At 51.5% G+C, this 20,464-nt stretch overlaps 1 protein-coding gene across 1 annotated transcript; it reads right to left on the reverse strand.

Annotated features, from left to right (window-relative positions):
* Nucleotides 1-11,126: 11,126 nt before the first annotated feature.
* LOC149866609 (C-type lectin domain family 4 member D-like) lies at nucleotides 11,127-19,924 on the reverse strand. The gene is made up of 6 exons (XM_090041143.1): nucleotides 19,795-19,924; nucleotides 15,317-15,415; nucleotides 13,578-13,676; nucleotides 12,371-12,522; nucleotides 12,019-12,152; nucleotides 11,127-11,380 (listed from the first exon to the last, which is right to left on the reverse strand). Exons 1-6 carry the CDS (start codon nucleotides 19,823-19,825, stop codon nucleotides 11,221-11,223), a joined length of 675 nt encoding a protein of 224 aa, XP_089897269.1. The 5' UTR covers nucleotides 19,826-19,924; the 3' UTR covers nucleotides 11,127-11,220.
* Nucleotides 19,925-20,464: the final 540 nt, after the last annotated feature.

Genomic DNA, 20,464 nt, shown 5'->3' on the forward strand with positions numbered 1-20,464 from the left:
GTAAAGTTGCAAAAATTGCAAAATTTACAAGTGCTGGAGTGGCCAACTCCCAGTGGTCTCAAGGTCCTCAATGCAGTCCCACTACTGAGCTGTTTATCTCACAGCAATTCTCTCTCTGCTTACTGCACTTACGGGTCAGCTCCCAGGAAGGGGGTTGTTTTCCTCTTCAAGTGGGGTCAGGCCAGAATGCCAATGTCCCAAGCAACATAGCAGACAGTTCTGCTCCAAACAAACACTCTTTATTGTGCCCTCTCTCCTCTTCTTTTGGATTCCTCTTTTCTGTTCACTCTGTCCTCCCTGGGACTGCTCCTTGCTCCCCCAATTCTCTCATAGCCTCTCTCCTTCACTCCCAGCACAGACAGCCACACATGCAATCGAACAAATCCAAAGCTGAAGTATTAACCTTGGGACTGACACCCACCCAACCAAATGAAACATCATGATATGGGGAACCAAACAGGGAGCAATCTCTGGGGCCTACTGCCAGACCCAGACTAAGTGGCCCTCCTCCCCTGAGGTGAAAAGGGATTCCAGCTGTCCTACTTATGAAACTAGTTACAGCAGGGGTGTCAAACTCAACTTGCACCTCGGGCTAGATCTGGTCCACAGGGCTCCTTGAGGGCTGGATGCAGCCTGGGACATGAGGAAGCAGCAGAGGTAAAGGCAGCAGTGGCAGCTCCAGGTCTGACTGAGGGCATGCAGTGGCAGCCCTAGAAGTGCCACATGCCCCGCATTGGAGCCAGAGTTGCCACTGCCACATGCCCCATGCTATGGTGGCAGCTCCAGCTCCAGCACAAGGCATGCAACAGGGCTCAGTAGAAAGGGAGGTAAGGCTGTGGTGGTGGTGGTAGGCGAGGTAGCCAGAGGGCAACCAGGGCTGTGATAGCCTTCGCTTGCCTTCCTGCTGCCAATCACCATGTACAGAGGGGCCTGGAATCTGCAGCAGGTCGACCCTCTCCAAATTTTCGTGGCCAACCAGTAGTTCAGTGGGCAAGACAGGGCAGCTCAGTGGGGTGGATCAAGCCCACAAGCCATATTTTTGACATTACTAATTTACAGCAGCTATTTAATGCAAAGTGTACTCACACTGAGCCCCAACAAAGCGATCCTCACCAGAAGTCCCAGCTGCAGCTCAGTCCTCTTAGCTTCTTTTAGCTAAGAGGACTGAGTTGGGGGGAAAGGACAACACTGTTTTCAGTTGAACTGTCAGCCCATTTTTCCTTCTTAGGGTCTGTGGTGGGTTTATATACAATGACTCTGTATTGTATATGCAGGAGTAAACATGAGAGCAGAAGTTTGCCATCTCTGTAACAGAGACCATGACTAGCCATCTTGCTGATGGGAACAGAGGGATGGAAAATACTGACAATGTAAACCACAGCTATTAAAAGCACCAAGAACACATCCTCCAACAGGCACAACTTAAGGAGCAGAGGCAAAAGCAGATGCAATGCTGTATGCAAAGCCCAAGATTCCTTATGAACTCCAAACCAGACACAGGATGTTCAGATGCAGGCTACTGGCTCTTGGGGCTTATGCTGGTCCCCACTTAGTCACACATTTCTTAAATGCCCAGCAAAAAGTGAAGTTACCGACTCAGTCAATTCTAGAGGTCCCAAACCAATTCAAAAGTTGTATCTAGAGAACATTAGTGCATCAGCAGGCCACAGATTCTGGGGAAGCTGAAAATGTTGAAGCCAAAAGCCAATGATTCACAGAGCAAAAAACAAAGTCTCTTTGCCAAAGGGCTTTGTGGGCTTGGAAATTTCATGCTCTTGCTCTGCATATGAGGTCACTGCATCCTCAAAGTCTTGGGTACCCTGGGACTAAGCTCTATTCACATGTTCATGGGCAGTCACATTCAACTTGGGGGCAGGGAGGGGAGGCCTTGCAGGCTATGACTTGTAGCTACAGAGCTGTGTCAAGCCTCTCATTATCTATGTGCTTCCTGCTGGTGCTACTGATACAGTGGAAGTCACTGTAGCTAAATCCACAGGCGCCAGGGAAAATGGGTCTTTGGGAGGCATCTGGTGCACTTTACTCAGGACACTGCTGGGGAAGAGTGGGCACCCCTTTGTCCCATCCAAATGGATTATGGCTGTTGCTGGGGGCCTGAGGCATTGGGTGATTTGGGGGGAATCTCCACCATAAGAGCTATTCTGATGTGGCTGAAGATGGAGTCATTTTTCCTAGTAGCCATGACCATGCAAAAGCAGGTGGGACCTGCCACAGCATCACATGACCCACAGCCAGCGCTATGTGCAGGACTGTATTTGATGGTCATGCACCTTGGGTGTCTCTCAGATGCTCAAGACACCCCAGCAGGTGCTCAGAATCCTGCAACTCCTTTCAGCTCAGTGGGATTTGTTTGGCAAAACTTGGTATCAAGCTGCACCACTGCTAGGCAGTAATGTGCTAGTGGACATTCACCAGCACAAGCACAACGCCTTGCAGTCTGAAACCAGCTTGTCACTCCACAGTACTACTGTGAAATAGCACACTATTGGCCAAATCTTGCCATTTCTCTTTCAGCTAAGTCAGTGATTCTCAACCAGAGTGCCACAGTTCCCTGGGCACTCGAAACATTTCAGAAATTTCAAAAAGTTTCAAGTTTCAAAGCTGGGCTTGCTTGCAGCTAAAGAGAAACTAAGGAGAGGGAGGGGGCTGAGGGGGGAAGGACTGATCTGATATTGACATCTAGCTCCCAATTCGATTCCCTGTGTCCATTCCCCCAGCTCTTCCCAAGAGGCACGGACCCCTGATCTGCATGTAGGGTTTCAGCAGGCTTTTGTTGCAGGGTGGGGCCAGCAGCAGCCACTTGGCACAGCCAGCTGAAATCTGTTGCGGGGGCTTGTGCCCCCCCGAGGAAGAGCTGGGGGAATGTTCAGACAGCTGGGGAACCAAACTGGGGGCTGGGGAATTGAACTGGGGCTGGGGAATCAAATAGGGAGCTGAGAACGTTCTCAGGTCCCTGAACATTCCCCCAGTTCCCAGTGCTCCCCAATCTTTTCCCCGGCTCTCTGATCACTTTTCCCAGCTCTTCCCATGGGGTGCAGGCCCCCGGATGATGCAGGATGACAGCAGGCTGCCACTGCCAGCTGGGGATGGTGGCGGCTCTGGGCTATTCCTCAGCCAGCAGCGGCAGCCTGCTGAAACTCCATGCACAGATCTGGGGGCTACACCCCCTAGAGAGAGCTGGGGATTGAATTGTGCAGTGTGCAGTGCCTTGCTGAGCTGTGCTGCACCCTTGCCATAGGGCAGCTGTCGTGGGTGCCAGGCGGGGGGGGGGCAATCCCCACTGCCCCACACTGCACAAAGGGCTCTGCCATGAGTGCCCAGATGCTCCAGTCATTGCTGCCAGAGCCGGTGAGTGCAGGACTTTTTTTTTTTTTTAAAGCTTTGCACTCACCGGCTGTGGAGCATGCGGATGACAGCAGGCTGCTGATGCCGGCTGGGGCCAGCGTCAGCACCCAAGTCTGTCAAGCGCAGCCCATGCCAAGTGCCGAGAAAAACCCAGTACTGGCCTTGGCCCCAGCTGGCAGCAGCAGTCTGTTTCATAGTTTCATAGTTTCTAGGGTTGGAAGGGACCTGAGTAGATCATCTAGTCTGACCCCCTGCCATGGCAGGAAAGAGTACTGGGGTCAAACGACCCCAGCAAGGTGTTCATCTAGCCTCCTCTTAAAAACCCCGAGGGTCGGAGCCTGCACCACTGGTCTTGGAAGTTGGTTCCAGATCCTAGGCGCCCTGACTGTGAAGCAGTTCCTCCTGATATCGAGCCTAAATCTACCCTCTGCCAGCTTGTGACCGTTATTCCTGGTCACTCCTGGAAGTGCTTGGGGGAACAGGAACTTCCCCAGTGCCTGCTGGTCCCCTCTGACTAGTTTATAACAGGCCTTCTCTTATGGAGGCTGAACAGGTTCAGGTCCCATAGCCTCTCTTCATAGGGCCTGCCCTGCTGTCCCCTGATCATGCGAGTGGCCCTCCTCTGGACCCTCTCCATGCTGTCGACATCCCTCTTGAAGTGCGGCGCCCAGAACTGGATGCAGTACTCCAACTGCGGCCTGACCAGTGTCGCATAGAGGGGGAGAATCACCTCCTTGGACCTGCTTGAGATGCATCTGTGGATGCATGACAAGGTACGGTTGGCCTTCCTAACTGCTTCCCCACACTGCTGACCCATGTTCATCTTAGAGTCAGTGATGACTCCAAGATCCTTTTCTGCCTCTGTACTGACAAGAGGGGAGTTCCCCAGCCTGTGCCGGTTGTTCCTCCCCAGGTGCATCACTTTGCACTTGTCTGTGTTGAATCCCATCCTATTCTCGTCCGCCCACCCTTGTAACCTGTCTAGGTCTGATTGTTGCTTCCTGCTAGTGTACCCACATCCCCCCACACCTTAGTGTCATCAGCAAATTTGAACAGGGTGCTTTTTACCCCTTTGTCCAAGTCACTGATGAAGATGTTGAACAGTGCGGGCCCGAGGACCGAGCCTTGCAGAACCCCACTGCCCATGTCCTTCCAGGTTGAGAAGGACCCATCCACTACCACCCTCTGGGTGCGGCCCTCCAGCCAGTTGACGACCCATTTGACTGTGTGGGTGTCGACACCGCAGTCCCCCAGTTTCTTAATGAGAACAGGGTGAGAGACAGTGTCAAAAGCCTTCCAGAAGTCCAGGAAGACTATTTCCACTGCTACCCCTGCATCTAATGATTTGGTTATCTGATCGTAAAAGGCCACCAGGTTGGTCTGACAGGACCTGCCACTGATGAACCTGTGTTGGTTGCCCCTTAGCATGCAGTCCCCAGCTGGCGCCTCGTGGATGTGTGACAAAATAATTTTCTCAAACAGCTTGCCTAGGATTGAGGTAAGACTAACTGGCCTATAATTTCCCGGGTCCTCCTTCGTCCCCTTTTTGAAGATGGGAACCACGTTGGCCCTCTTCCAGTCCTCCGGCACCACACCAGAGCACCACGAGTGCTCGTAAAGCCATGCCAGGGGTCTTGCAATGACCTCAGTCAATTCCTTTAGTACTCTAGGGTGGAGATTGTCTAGACCGGCTGACTTGAATACGTCCAATCCCTCCAGAAGCTCCCTAACTAGTTCCTCACTAACCCTTGGCCTAGGTGTGCCTCCCCTGGGGCCTGAGGGGGGCCCAGCACGGGGGTGGCTGTTCCAGTCCCTGCTTGGGAAGGTGGAGGCAAAGAAATCATTAAATATGTTGGCTTTATTGTCTGGTGTGAAGACCAAATTTCCTAACGTGTCCTGCAAGGGCCCCACATTACCCGGAACCTTCTTTTTACCCCCTATGTATTTAAAGAAGGACTTCTTATTGTCCTTAATCTGGAAAGTTAGTCCCAGTTCCATCTCTGCCTTGGCCTTCCTGACTGCCCCCCTACATCCCCGAGCAACTGCAGTATAGTTGTCCCTGGTGATGTCCCCTTCTTTCCATTGGGTGTATGCCACCCTTTTAGCAAGGAGACATTTCCGGATGCTTTTGGTGAGCCATGGAGGTTTGTGTGCCCTCCTGCTCCCTTTGATCCTCATTGGGATTACCTTCCTTTTGGCTTGGAGGATCGTCTCCTTAAGGAGCAACCACTCTCCTTGGACACCTGGCTCCCCTCCCCTCTGGGACCTCAGCGCTTCCCCAACTATCCTCCTTAGCTCGTTGAAGTTTGCCCTCCTGAAATCTAGGGCTGCTGCCTTACTGCAGGCCTTTGACACCTTGTGCTGGATGGTGAATTCCAGCAGGCAATGATCGCTGTCACCCAGGTGGTCAAGCACCCGCAGCCCCCTCACAAGGTCATCACCCATGGCCAGCAGTAGGTCCAACAAAGCATCTCCCCTGGTGGGGCTGTGCACCTCCTGGGTTAGATGGAGGTCCTGCACTCTGTCTAAGAACCTACATGAGCAGTCAGACCTGGCTGACTGCTCTTCCTAGCAGATGTCCGGGAAGTTCAGGCCCCCCATGACTACCACATCCCAGAGTTGGGTCACCCTGGCCATCAGCTCTCCTCACCCTCCTGGGAGAGGAAGAGATCCCTATGGGGAAGGAGAGGGAGTCCCATGAGAAAAAGCAATGTGTAGTCTGACAACTAGGACAGGGGCTCCCCGCAGCAGACGTAGTGGAGCACCCAGCCCCCTTCTCTGCAGGGCTCTCCACAACCCAGGAGATTCTGGCATCTCAGGGCTGGGATGGGACTGATAGTGGTAGTAGCGGTTAGGTGTCCTTCCCTGCAGAACTAAATAGCAACCCAGGCATGGCTGTTTTGTTCTCAGTCAAGCCAAGCTCTCCCCACAGCTGCCGCAGCAGCAGCCACAGCAGAGCCTCTCTCCCTGCAGGGCGAACAGGCCTTTGCCACTCTTCTTAGCTCCTGGCTGGAGCTAGGTCTTTGTGTTCTGCAGATGAAGCCAAGGCAGAGCTCCCAGCACGCTCCCAGCACGGCTATCTAGGGAACCCATAAGGATGTCATCACTGAAGCAGTTGTTGGGTCTTCCCAGGAGCAGCGTTTGTGACACCTACAGTGACAGAGCATCCCTTTTCTGCAGGCCATGCTGAGAACTGGTGATCAAGTTGACCTTGGGCTGGAGCCAGGATTTGGGGCACTCCCGTGTCAGCAGCAGGGTGGCCTCCTCCCAGAAGTCAAGAGTAGCAGTGATGGTGATGATATGAGTGAGGTAGGAAGCCAGACCTCAAGGGTCCCTGGCCACAGTGTGTTTCTCACAGGCAGAGGTGTAAGGTAGCCTCATGATAGTGATAGGGCTGGGGACAGGGAGGGGTGTTGGGTGACATGTGGAGGCAGTTGGAAAATGGAAGATTAGTTGAGGCCATGGCAGGAGGAGGCCCACCCTGACTGGGGCTAAAGTTTTGTGCCATGGAAAACACAGGAGCCTGAGGGGGACTGATGGAAAAACCTCTGCAGCAGAGGGGAGGGAGAGGACCAAATGATAGAGAGGGGCAGTGGAGGGCAGGGCAGGGCAAGTGCTAATCTGAGGGAGCAGGGCAGGGCAGAGAAGGGGTTGTAGTGACAGACCAGGGTGGAGGAGGAGAAAGAGATGTTTAATGCCTCCTCCTCTAGGACTTCCTGGATGTACACCTCAGGCCAGGATGGTGCCAAGGAAACCACATGCTGGTGCCCATCACCCTCCTGATCCTGAGTGGGGGGCTCTACTCACACTCTCAATCTGGCTGCACCCACACATGGGCATTTTTGGAGCTCCTGGGTGGGAAGGCCACTGTGGCTTCTTTATGGCACAGGTACAGGGCCAGGTCCCCAAGGCTCCTGCACATGCCTAGGTGACAAAAAGATTCCCCCTGGCATGGTCACCTTGGTACCTCCACATCTGGGTGTCGGTCAGGGCCCTAGCAATTGTCCTACAACCAGGAGGCTATCCCTGCTGGGATCTGGACACCAGCACTTGCAATGAGAGAAGAGAAATGGAGTTGTGAGGAGTCTACATGTCTTTGGGATTCACGGGAGTTGAAAAGGATGGGTCTGGGCTTCCTAGGCCACCCCAAGGATAGCAATAGACCCAGCATCATTAGTATTTTACTGCTTCCAGAGGAACATTAAGTGTCTCACAGTACAATTAAGTTACATGTGGGCCCTGTCCCAAAGAGCAACTGAAGACAAGTCTTGCAAGAGGCACTACAGGGGACAACTTGCTATAGGGACAGGGAGGGGGACCCTGAGATCCCTCTCTCCCAGGGGTAACACTAGGCAGTTCTGTGTGCTCAGTACAGAGCGGTGAGGAACCTGCTTAATTGGTTCATAGCCCAGGACCAACTTTGCACTTAAACACGTGACCAAGGGTGTGTGTAAATGAAACGGGGACCCTAAGTTGAAGCAGTGGGTTTTTTAAAACACCGCTTCAATTTATGGCCAATTAAACCCCCGTGTCATGCACACACCTGGCTTACTGGGCTCTCCAGTGGTGGGGAGGGGAGGGCGAGCTGCTTGCAGGTGGAGTGGTCTTTGGGCTGTGGCGGGGGGAGTTGGAGCTTCCCTTCGTAGCAGCGGCAGGTTCCCACAGGTGGCACCTACCCACAGGTGCTCGGCTCGGGAGGTCCCAGGGGGAACTGCCACCATGGAGGGAAGCGCTGGGCCCCCATGCAGCTCAGGCAAGCAGGCAGACTCCACAGGGGGAAAAAAGATCAGGCTCGCTGCTTTTTTTTTCCTTCTTGGGCAGAGCCTATCTTCCGGGACTGCTGCCAGGCTGCCTGCAGGGCTTCCTGAGAAGCCTCTGAGCTGCATAGAGCCTGGTGCTTTGATCCGTGGTTGGTAGGGCAGTAGGGAAGAGTTTTAGTTTGCTGTGCCCTAAGTCATTTAAGGTGCATTACGCCACTGAATTTGCTACAGAGGCTGTCATTAATGCACAATATGCTGCCAAGGTGTGCAAACACTGAGACCATTAAAGTGGTACAAAGCATTTAGCCTGCTTTAAAGTGTTGTGCACACATGCCCCTCGTTTCATCTACACATGGCCTAAGGCATTGGCCTGTTCTGTATCATATCATTATTAACCCTGCCAAAGTCTTCTGGAGCTTGCTCAGCAATAGCACCACTTTCTCGTTGACACTATTTTTGGCATTATAGTTGAGGCTTTCTCCAGCCACACCCTCTTCCTGTAGAGGAGCCCATCATACCGAGATGCTATGGAACAGGGGAATGCAGGCCAGGAGGGAGGGGCACTGGCAGAACCATTGGGGGCTGACAGGCTGGGCATCAGATCTATATAAAAGGACCTGGGGCCTACAGTGGACAATAAGCTGAACATGGGCCAATAGTGTGTTCTTGTTGAGAAGAGGGCTAATGGCATACTGGGCTGCATTGGTAGGAGTGTTGCCAGCAGGTCAAGGGAAGTGATTATTCCCTTCCACTGAGCACTGGTGAGGCCACATCTGGAGTACTGTGTCCAGTTTTGGGCCCCCCACTACAGAAAGGATGTGGACAAGTTGGAGTGAGTCCAGGAGAGGGCAACACAAATGGTTAGGGGGCTGGGGCACATGACTTCTGAGGAGAGGCTGAGGGAACTGGGCTTATTTAGTCTGGAGAAAAGAAGACTGAGGGGATTTAATAGGAGCTTTCAACTACCTGAAGGGGATTTGAAAGGGGATGGAGTTAAGATAGTTCTCAGTGGTGGCAGATGACAGGACAAGAAGCAGTGGTCTCAAGTTGAAGCAAGAGATGTTCAGGTTAGATATTAGGAAGAATTTTCTCACTAGGAGGTTAGTAAAACACTGAAACAGGTTACCCGGAGAGATGGTGGAATCTCCATCCTTGGAGGTATTTAAGACCTGGCTAGACAAGGTCATCCCTTGGCTGGGATGATCTAGTTGGAGATGGTCCTGCTTTGACCAGGAAGTTGAACTAAATGACCTCCTGAGGTCTCTTTCAACCCTAATTCTCTATGATTCTATCCAGGCCTGAAGACTGTGTGAGAGTGAGTGACAGCTTTGCTTCTCACTATGAGTCTGAGGGCCTGGGGACAAAGGGTCTATCCAATCCAGTACCTGGATGAGGAAATCTGGGTGAGGTTTCACCAATACACTGGGATCTCTGGCTTTGCAAGGCAGGGATGGCTCCTGGGTTTTCATGTCTCTTCCCAGGCAGGAGTGGCAATTCTTGTCATGCAACCACAGGATGAGACACAGGATTGGAAAACACCCTGCAGAGACCACCCCAGCACTGGTCCATGGCCATGGGCATGGCTGGGCCTAACAGACCGTTCCCATCCCTGACAGCTTCAATGCATAGGCAGAAAGTCTTTCTTCATTCTGTACCCAACAGAGAAGGGTGTTTGTATCTCATACCAGGCCCAGCTTCTTTCCTCCCTGGCCAGGATTTAGCTGAAGTGGCCAACATCACTAAGGGGTCCTGCACTTGTCATGGGTCTTCTACCCATTCAGCTTCACATTTTCCACCAATAGCAAGTAACATCTGTAATTATCCTGCAGTGTACTGCCTGTGTGCCCTCTGCGCTAGAATCAAACTGTGTTGGGGACACAGTCACAGTACAGTTGTCTCAGATAGTGGACACTCCCATTTACTGCACAGATACCCCAAAGGCCTCTCACACACTCCCAACAGAGCATCTCTGGGGACTGGGAAAGGACTGGTTAGGCTGCAGTGCTGTAGAGAAGGATCTGGGGCTTACAGAAGACTATAAGCTGAATAAGAGCCAATAATGTACTCTGCAAATAAAGAGCAAGACTATACTGGGTTGGATCACCAGGACTGTCATTTTTAAATCAAGGCAAGTGATTCTTCTACTCTATTCAGCATTGGTGAGGCCTCACCTGGAGTACTCAGTTCAGTTTTGCATCCCACTCTTCAAGAAGGACATGGACAGATTGGCAAGAGTCCAATGCAGAGCAACAAAAAGGATGAGAGGCCCAGGAAGCATGACTTATGATGAAAGGTTGAAAGAGCTAGGTTTATTTAGCTTGGAGAAGAGAAGACTGAAGGGGGATTTAATAACAGTTTTTAAATATCTGAAGGACAATTATAGAGAGTCTGGAGATGGCCTTTTCTTGTGGCCATAAGGGATAGTACTGGGAGCAATGCCCTAAAGTTTCAGCAGAAGAAATTTAGGTTGGAGGTTAACAGAAACTTTGACTCCGAGGGTGATCAAGCATTGGAACAGGCGACCTAGAGCAGTTGTGGAATCTCCATCTTTGGAAATTTTCAAGAGCAGGTTAGACACTTTGCTGGGATGGTTTTGTTAGTCATGATCCTGCATTAAGCGGGGGTGAACTAGATGACCTTCTGAGGTCTCTTCCAACTCTACTTTTCTATGAACTTTTGATCTTCCAAGGAAACCTGTGGAGTTTGGGAGCACCAGCTGCATTCACACAGCAAACAGCATCTTCACTTTCACCCGTTCCATGGCAAAGGCCCCAGCCTCTCTTCCCCACCCACCTTTTTCGCTGCCCTTCTGAGACAATGCTCTGAGAAGGTTTTGTGACAGCACCAGCTAGTCTCTGTTGGAACTGAGCTTCTCCATTTCATAGATTGCTATTTACACATATCAACTACTGACACTTTTATTAGTGAATCCAGACCACGTGGCATGGTAATGCCCTCTAACCTGACCCTTCGATATATATTCAGTCCTGGGCCAGGGCTCATCTGACCCCTCCTACCAGATTTCCCTGGGAGCTGCCACTACTAAGGAGCAGGTACTCTCTGGACTGTCATCTTGCATAGCGGGGGGTGTCTCTCATCAAACACATGTTGCTGCAACTTCACAAATACGATAACAGTCTGTCTCACAGGGGATGTTATTCCAGTTTTTGCTCCATGAGTGGGCTGTTTGGCCCCCTACATACATGACAGCACACTTCTCCACTTTAGGGTCGTTGGGTTCCCCAGGTCTCCAGAACCTGTCAGAGAGAGAACCCCCAGTGTCAGAAATGAACTGTTAGGAGGGTCCCAGTGGAAATGAGCTGGTTAAAGAGGAGGAGTGGGGAGAATTGCAGCCTATGAATCACCCAGGGCCTTCTTACATGTTGTTTCACTGTGAGCCTCACAAATGTTGATCAGCTTAGTGTTCAGCTTCCTCATGCCTTCAACCTGAGTGACACATCTGTGGGGAGTGACTGGTTTATGTGGAACAGGAAGTGGGCTATGTGGCTCAAGAGATAATCCTGCCCTGGAGTAGCATAATTTTGAGCCACATAAAAAATGCTTGCAGACATTTAAAGGTGTTAAAGTGAGGACAATCCAGACATTAAGATATTTAGGAGTCGCCTAAAATTAACGTATAACAAGGCCCCCAGAGAGGTCCCCCTAACCTCTCTGTGCTGCCCCCTGAAATGAACTAAATGCCTTTGAGCATGGTTCCCTGGGACTAAACATTTTTGCTGGAACACTACATCCGGGGGCAGGGGGGAAGGGGATATGGTTTTTCTCTCTCTTTCTCTCAAGTGCACACAGGTATTGCAGCACATATTATTTATTATTTTGTTGGAGCTAAGGGAAGAGGACTAGGGTAATATTGTCCCTCCCAGGAGATACTTACGTAGCAGTCTGGTTATACAGTGTCTGATCCACCCAATGCCACTGGCCTTCCATTTCCTGGGCAGATAGACCAATGTAGTGATTCTTTTCGTGGCTGCCTGCAACAGCTCCTTTTATCCAGTTGAACAGGAAATCCTGGATAGAAAAAAACATCTAAGCTCACCAGTTGCAGATGATGAGTAGACAATAAGAGGCAGGCATCCCTGCAGGATGTGTGTGGCAGAGAAAACCAAGCCTTGAATGAAGATGGAGACAGAATTTCTCACTCCAGTTCAAGAACAGGTCTATGTGCAGGGAGATCCCACCCAGGGCTGGCTCTGAACTCCCAGTGGATCCCATCTCCTGCAAGGTACCTGCTCAGCTTTTGTGCTGATCACTACCAAGTGGGAGCCCATCCCTGTGCAGTTCCTCTCACTTTCAGCCCAGGTCATGATATCGTTGGACAAGTAGTAGCAGCTGGTGTGAAAGAGCTTCCAGCCAAGGGGGCAGCACATCCAGACCTGCTCTGGGAGGGGAGAGAAGCCAAGAAGCATGAGTGCTCATGAGTACAGTTGAGGAGCCACTGCTGATGCTGCCTTTTTTCCTTCCATACTGAACAAGGCTGAGTTGTTCCCTGCGGTTCTTGCATCTGTCATGCCGCTAAGCCTTTGTCTAGATGAGAGTATGAGCTGTCTTGATTGATTTTGTCCTCTAGCTGGTTCAGTAATGCCAGTGTAGACTAACATCTGTACATAGTGGGCACATCTACACAAGACGCTTTACTGCGCAGCAGACTAATTTGCTGCACAGCGAAGTGTCACCGTCTACACATGTGTGCAGTTAGGGCTCAGTAGATTAATGTATTGCATAGCTGGATAGTTCCATAAGATACAACTGGTATCCAGCAGTGCAGTAAATTACTGCGCTTAAATGCACATGTAGACAGTGACATGGGGATTAGTTAACTCGTGTTCAAACTGAGCCAGAATACATTCAGTCAAATTAATTTCACATGTAAGCATGCCCAATATTTTCTAGTTATGTGCCTTTAAATCTTCCCCTAGATAAAATCAAAGGGACTCAATTAAAGGTGGGAAACCTCTGCTGGACTGACTCTTCTTCATTCTACCTGGAGCATGCCTGGCTTTTCCCTACCATTTATTCTGTAGCATTTGGATTTACTCTACCTCTAAGTCTGCATATAGAATAGAACATAGGACGTCCTGTTAGATGCTATCCTCTCACATGCTCCATGACTGGTGCAGACTAACACCTGTCAGCTAACATGCTATCACCACACATACATAACTCCTTGCCTAGAGACCCTCAAAGGAACTCAGTACATGTGGTTCTAGGCCTTTCTCTGGGCTGACTTGTCCACAGTCTTACAGGTCTTGGTGTCAAGGAATGTTTCTTTCTCCCCAGTTTGAAATGCTCAGGTTCCCCTCAGTCCCTCTGCCTCTGCCCACTCTGCTGTCCAGCTCCCAAAGCTGCTTGCTGTCAGACCCAAGGTAGGTGTGGGTCAGTCCTGAAGTCTGACTTTAGGGTTAATTCTCTGTTCTCTTTTAGAGCTTCTCTGACCTTTGCTCTCATGTCTCCCCAAGACACAGGTCCCTTCCTTGAGATATTGATGCAGGACCCTGTGTTCTCCACAACTTTGATGTCCCTTGAGGAGAGCAACTGAGAAAGAAAAAAACAGAAAACGGATACAGATACAATATTTCTCTCCTCTTTCCATTTGCTTCCCCTCCCCCATGAGCAACCCAATTTCTTTTGTGCCTTCAAGCCAAGAACAGTTCTATTCCAATTCAGACAACCTATCTGGAAGCAGCATTAGGTGAACAAAAGGAGAAAGATGTTAAAATTTGACCTGGCGAGAAAAAGGTGCAGGCAGCTGGTGTCAGCTGCTCCTGGGGCTGCTGCAGCAGGGGCTGGGGGCAGTGGCAGCAATTGGAGCCCCAGGCGGCATGGGACGTGGCACAGCTTGTCCACACTCATCCTAGCCCCCACCACAGCAGCCCCAGGAGTGACCGGCACCAGCTGCAATGAGAATTGTCAGTGGGTGCGGGGGGGGGCTGGGCATGCCTCTTGCTGTTCTGCGACCCCAGGAGGGCTGCATGCTGGGAGGCTGTATTGGGCTCTTCCTGGGCGGCACGTGCCCCAGATGTGCGTGCGGGATGACAGCAGGTTGCCACTGCGGGCTGGGGCCAGCAGTGGCACCAGGCTGATTCTGCCCGGTGCTTGGGGCGGGTGCACCGAGCGCTGGAAACAACCCAATGCCCAGGCTGGGACTGGTGGTGGCACTGGGCTGTTCCCAGCGCTTGGTGTGCCCACCCTGAGCACTGGGAATAGTCAGCCTGGTGCCACCACTGGCCCCAGCCTGCAGCGGCAGCCTGTTGTCATTCCGCGTCTGCCTTTTCCCTCCATTCTAAAGTCTAGCCAGTAACATTTCCTTACCTCTTCCCATTTCCTATGCTTTTTTCTTGCCTTGACTTCTGCCTAGTCAAGTGAATTCAAGTGGATACTATTTGAATCAAATATATCATTAGCGAACAGCCTTAGGCCTCCTAAGTTCTACTACATCTGGAAGGGTGATTTATAGCAGGAGAGACTGAATGAACGTTCACAAACTGATCTGGACCTCATGTTACTTAGATGAGGGCCACCTGGGGAGCAGATGGTTGAGAAAAGGATGTTTTCCCTCTGAGGATGGTTACTGGGCTGGAACAGGCTGGTGTTTCCTTCAGCCTGCCAGGCGTATGCCAAGACATCCAATGGGAAGGCAGTTATCTTTCATGTCTGTGTGTCTCATATGAAGCCTTGACTTTGTCCTGAATGCTCCAGCCTCTGCCCGTGCACAGCACCAGCATGAGCATAAGTGACTGGTAGGGGGTACATGGGGGTGCACATGTCCCCTGTGATGGGGGCAGTACCCTCCCTGACGGCCAACACTGATGCTGTTGGTAGGGCTGGTGCCCCCCCGATAAGGCCATTGCCGTTGGCGGCTTCTGTGGGTTCCCCCCCAGATTCAGGAGGCACCAGTCACTCATAAGCATGAGTGACCCCTACAGCAATAAGCCCCATGGCAGACGGAAGGATGCTTTTTCTCACAGCCTCAACCTTAGCCCGGAGCCCCATACAGCTTTGTAGGAGGAGGGATGGGAGAGCAGCAGAACTGATCCTTAGGGAACAAGCTTTCCTCTTCCCTCCCCTAAACAGTGATAAAATCTCTCCCATGCATTTAATTCTCCCCCCTCCCCTTTGCCTCTCCCCCCCACACAGCCCCCAGAAGAGGGGAATGAATAGCCTCCAGCACCCACCAAGGCAGCCACACGTGACACAGGCTTTGAGGATGAGGGCAAGTATCAGAAGAGCCCAGGGGCCCAGCCGGGGACAGCCTCCTCTCTCCTCAGCAGGGCCTGAAAAACAGAAGGCAGAAGCAGAGATTTCATAGATTTCATAGACATTAGGGCTGGAAGGGACCTCGGGAGATCATCGAGTCCAGCCCCCTGCCCAAAGGGCAGGAAGTCAGCTGAGGTCATAGGATCCCAGCAAGATAAGCATCCAACTTACTCTTGAAGGTGTTCAATGTAGGTGCTTGAACCACCTCCGCTGGCAGACTGTTCCAGACCTTGGGGGCTCGGACAGTAAAGAGATTCTTCCTTATGTCCAGCCTGAAACGGTCTTGCAGGAGTTTGTGACCGTTCGACCTAGTCATTCCTTGGGGCGCTCTGGTGAACAAACGTTCCCCCAGATCCTGGTGGTCACCCCTGATAAACTTATAGGTGGCCATCAGATCACCCCTGAGCCTGCGCTTTTCCAGGCTAAAGAGTCCCATGGCTCTCAGCCTGTCATCGTAAGATCTGTTTTCCTGACCTCTGATCATGCGCGTGGCTCTCCTCTGGACTCTCTCAAGTTTCTCCACATCCTTTTTGAATTGTGGAGCCCAAAACTGGACGCAGTACTCCAGCTGCAGCCTCACCAAGGCCGAGTACAAGGGGAGAATGACGTCCCGGGATTTGCTCGAGAAGCATCTATGGATGCAAGCCAGCGTTTTGGTCGCTTTACTAACCGCAGCATCGCATTGCAGGCTCATGTTCATCTTGTGGTCAATGATGACCCCCAAGTCTCTTTCTTCTGCAGTGCTATCCAACGTAGCACTGCGGAGCCTATAAGGATGCTGCAGGTTTTTCCTCCCAAGGTGGAGAACCTTGCATTTTTCGGTGTTAAACACCATCAGGTTCTCGTCCGCCCATTTGCTGAGCTTGTCCAGGTCAGCCTGGATCACCTGCCTATCTTCTGGCGTGGATGCTTTGCCCCAAAGTTTGGTGTCATCGGCGAACTTGGCCAGTCCACTCCTGACTCCAATGTCCATATCATTAATGAAGATGTTGAACAGGATGGGTCCCAGGACAGAGCCTTGAGGGGCCCCACTGGTCACAGGGCACCACGATGAGTGACTGCCATTGATTACAACCCTCTGGGTCCGACCACGGAGCCAGTTTCCCATCCAGCGGATCGTGGTGGATCCAAGGCCACAACTGGCCAGTTTGGCCAAGAGGTGATCATGGGATACCAGATCAAAAGCTTTTTTGAAGTCAAGATATATGACATCAATCTCTTCTCCCCTGTCCAGGTGATAGGTCACCTGGTCATAGAAGGAAATGGGATTGGTCAAACAAGACCTACCCACAACAAACCCGTGCTGGCTATCCCTTAGAATGTTAGCCTGGGCCAGTCCATCAAGGATGGCCTCCTTAGTAAACTTTTCTAAGATCTTCCCCAGGATTGAAGTCAGGCTAATGGGCCTGTAGTTAGCCGGATCCAGGTCACGCACACTGCCAGAGCTAGGAGAGCAGGATGGGCCAGGAGACCACCAGCCCATACACACCTGATGCCTGAAATTAAAGGTGCGTCACTGCCACCCCCCCGCCTCCTGTTTTTCCTTCACCCCTGAGTCCTCTCTCTGAGTTCTTCACCACTTTCTTTCTGATTCCCCTGTCCTCCCAAACATCCGCATTACCCCTTAAGCCTCCCTCTGCCTCCAGCTCTGGCACCTTCTGTATCTCCATCTCTCTCCCACTATTTTTGGCCTTGACTGCTTTCCCATCCCCCTTCATCTCTTTCCATCTCTCACCCCCACTCCTTTCCATCCTACCTTCCTTTGCTGCTTCCCTTCCCCACATCCTTGTTTTCTCCCCATCCCACTCCCCCTTGTCTCCTCCAGCTACTCTCATCTCATCAGTTTTGCCTCCTCCTCTCTCATGTGTGATGGCCACTTGGCCAATGGAAAGAATAACCAGCTCTGCCAGTTGCATAAATGGTGTTACAAAGGTCAGCATGAAGTGGTGAGTAATGGACTGTTCCCAAGTGGGCGTTTTCCACTGGGAGATCAGTGATAAGGTCCTCACAGCTCTGGCAAAGACCTGGGTAGGCAAAGTAATGAGCTCATTGGCGCCAGCATAAGAAAGGGTGTTCATACCTAGAGTCATCCAGAGCTCACCAAGGGCATCCGGGAATGCCTGATTGCCAAAAAGGTGGTGTACACCTGGTGGAGGGGGGGTGCTATCTCCAAAGAGGAGTATACCTCCTCTGCTCGGGCCTGTAGCGGGGCTGGCAGGAAAGCTAAGGCAGACATAGAGCTAGGACTAGTGTCCAAGGTCAAAGGTAATAAAAAAGTCCTTTTTCAAATATATAGAGAGGATGAAGAAGGCACCGGGAAATGTGGGGCCTCTGCAAAATACGCTGGGCAATTTGGTGGTTGCGCCAGACGAGAAAGCAGACCTCTTTAACCAATTCTTCACCTCCGTTTTCTTGTGCAGGGACCAGGACTTCCCCACCGTGACGCAAGACAGACTTGAGGGGAACGCCTCCAGACCTCAGGTTGGGGAGGACCAGATTAGAGAGCTTCTGGAGGGGCTGGATGTGTTCAAATCAGCGGGTCCAGATGCTCTCCACCCCATGGTGTTGAGGGAGCTAGCAGGGGTTATTGCAGGGCCCTTGGCACGGCTTTACAAGCACTCGTGGTGCTCGGACCAGGTGCCAGATGATTGAAAGATAGCCAACGTGGTCCTCATCTTTAAAAAAGGGAGGAGGGAGGACCAGGGCAACTATAGGCCCATCAGTTTTACCTCAATCCAAGGGAAACTCTTTGAGAAGATCATCAAGGAGCACATCTGTGATGGGGCGGCTTCAGGGATGATGCTCAAGGGCAACCAGCATGGTTTCCTTAGGGGCAGGTCATGTCAGACCAACCTGATTGCCTTTTCTGATCAGGTCACAAAAGCACTGGATGCAGGTGTCACCATGGACGTAGTCTTTCCGGATTTGAGCAAGGCCTTTGACACCGTCTCCCACCCCATCCTCATTCAAAAACTAGGCGACTGTGGCATTGATGCCTACACAGTCAGATGGATTGCAGATTGGCTGAAGGGTCGTACTCAGAGGGTGGTGGTAGATGGGTCATATTCGACCTAGGGAGAAATGGGCAGCAGAGTCCCCCAGGGCTAGATCCTTGGGCCCGTGCTGTTCAATTTCTTTATCAGTGATTTGGGCAACAGGGTGAAAAGTACCCTGTTTAAATTCACTGATGATACCAAAATTTGGGGTGAGGTGAGCATGCTAGTAGGGATGGAAAGACTTCAGCAAGACCTGGATAGGTTACAGGGGTGGGCTAACAAAAACAGGATGCGTTTCAATACTGACAAGTACAAGGTGCTGCACTTGGGCAGTAGTAACCAGCAGCACACTTATAAGATGGCAAACTCCGTTTTTGAGAGCACAGAGGCAGAAAGGGATCCTGGAGTCATTATTGACTCCAAGATGAACATAGGCTGACAATGCGAGGTCACGGTTGGCAGGACTAACTGGACCTTGTCGTGCATCCACAGATGCATCTCAAGCAGGGCCATTGAGATGATCCTCCCCCTCTATGTGACACTGGTCAGGCCGCAGCTGGAGTATTGTGTCCAGTTATGTGCACCCCACTTTAGGAGGGATGTGGACAGCATTGAGAAGGTCCAGAGGAGGGCCACCCACATGATCCAGGGACTACAGGGCAGACCCTACAATGAGAGACTGCGGGACCTGAACCTGTTCAGTCTTCACAAGAGAAGGCTGAGTGGGGACCTGGTGACCGTCTATAAACTCACTGGCAGGGACCAGAAGCATTTGGGAGAGACTTTGTTTTCCCTAGTGCCCCCTGGCATAACAAGGAATAAGGACCACAAGTTGTTGGAGAGTAGGTTTAGATTAGACATCCAGAAGAACTACTTCACTGTCAGGGTGGCTAGAAGCTGGAACCTACTTCCTAGGGAAGTGGTGCTGGCTCCTATCCTGGGGGTCTTTAAGAGGAGGCTTGATGCCTATCTGGCTGAAGTCATTTAAGCCCAGTTTTTCTTCTGCCCGGGCAGGGGGACGGACTTGAAGACCTACAGGGTCCCTTCCGGCCCTACTTCTCTGATTCTATGAGTCTGCCTGCCTAATATTACTGAGATGAGATAGTTGCTGCTCTGTGGACACTGTTTATCTGTGTGTCACTGCAGGGGACAGTGGGTCACTGCATCGCCTTCTCACATTTCATTCTCCCTTCCCATTTTCTCACAGCTCTGCCCAGCCCCATCTCTCCCTGGTCCCCTTTTCTCTGTGGTTCTCATCCATCATCTCCATCCACTGTTTGCTCTCAGACTCTACTCCTGCTCTATCCTTGTTCATTGCCTCCTCCTCTGCTTTCTCCAGCCCCTCATTTCCACCCACTCCCCTCAGAGTACCAGAGAGGAAAGCCCAGTGACCATCTCACCTCCAGGGCTGGGTCTTCCCTCTGTGCTCATCTCTTCTGCCAGGACCTCACTTTCCAGTCCAGTGACCTCTGATTACACACATGCGCATGCACACACACACAGGCACCAGCACCTGGATGTCCTACTGCACATCACTCTGGAGAGCTGGGGCTGGAGTGGAGCTTGTTTGAGTCTGATAGCTTAGGGGAAGAGCCAGTGCCTGGAGCCACCCCATAGGGAGGGGAGGGGAAGGGAAGTTTCACCAGCATTTTTTTTCAGCCTGATTCTGATTGGACTCTCATTTTCTTGAAGTGGTAGTAATAGAGGCCTCATTTTTGTACTCTGGTGCAAAAAATAAACACAAAGGAAGGAAATGGGACAAGGTGGGAAAGAACTTATCTCTTCCCCCTCCCCCCCAAACATCCTTAGCTTAAGAATTATTGTGAAGCCTCACAACAAGCAGCATTCTTGATGAAAAAGAATACAAGCAGAAATGATGTCTGGGTAAGGCGTGCTACAGACTCCCCTTATCAGTGGGGAGAAGGGTGGGGATTTCTATGAACAAATGACAGAGGCATACAAAGGACAATTTGGTACAGTAATTGGAGTTCTTAATTACCCAGGGTTTGTGGAAAAGTAAAATGGCAGCACTCAGACACCCCACAGGGAATTGTGAATGGGAGGGTCTGA

Source organism: Crocodylus siamensis, chromosome 4, assembly GCF_052110815.1.
Source record: "Crocodylus siamensis isolate JL-2025a chromosome 4, ASM5211081v1, whole genome shotgun sequence".
Lineage (NCBI taxonomy): Eukaryota > Metazoa > Chordata > Crocodylia > Crocodylidae > Crocodylus > Crocodylus siamensis.

Coding starts and splice junctions, on each gene's coding strand:
- LOC149866609 (XM_090041143.1), bottom strand. CDS start 19,825: ATGAGCACAGAGGGAAGACCCAGCCCTGGAG. Junction 15,416..19,794: donor GGGAAGACCCAGCCCTGGAG/GTGAGATGGTCA, acceptor TCTGTTTTTCAG/GCCCTGCTGAGGAGAGAGGA. Junction 12,523..13,577: donor GGGGAGACATGAGAGCAAAG/GTCAGAGAAGCT, acceptor CTCCCCTCCCAG/AGCAGGTCTGGATGTGCTGC.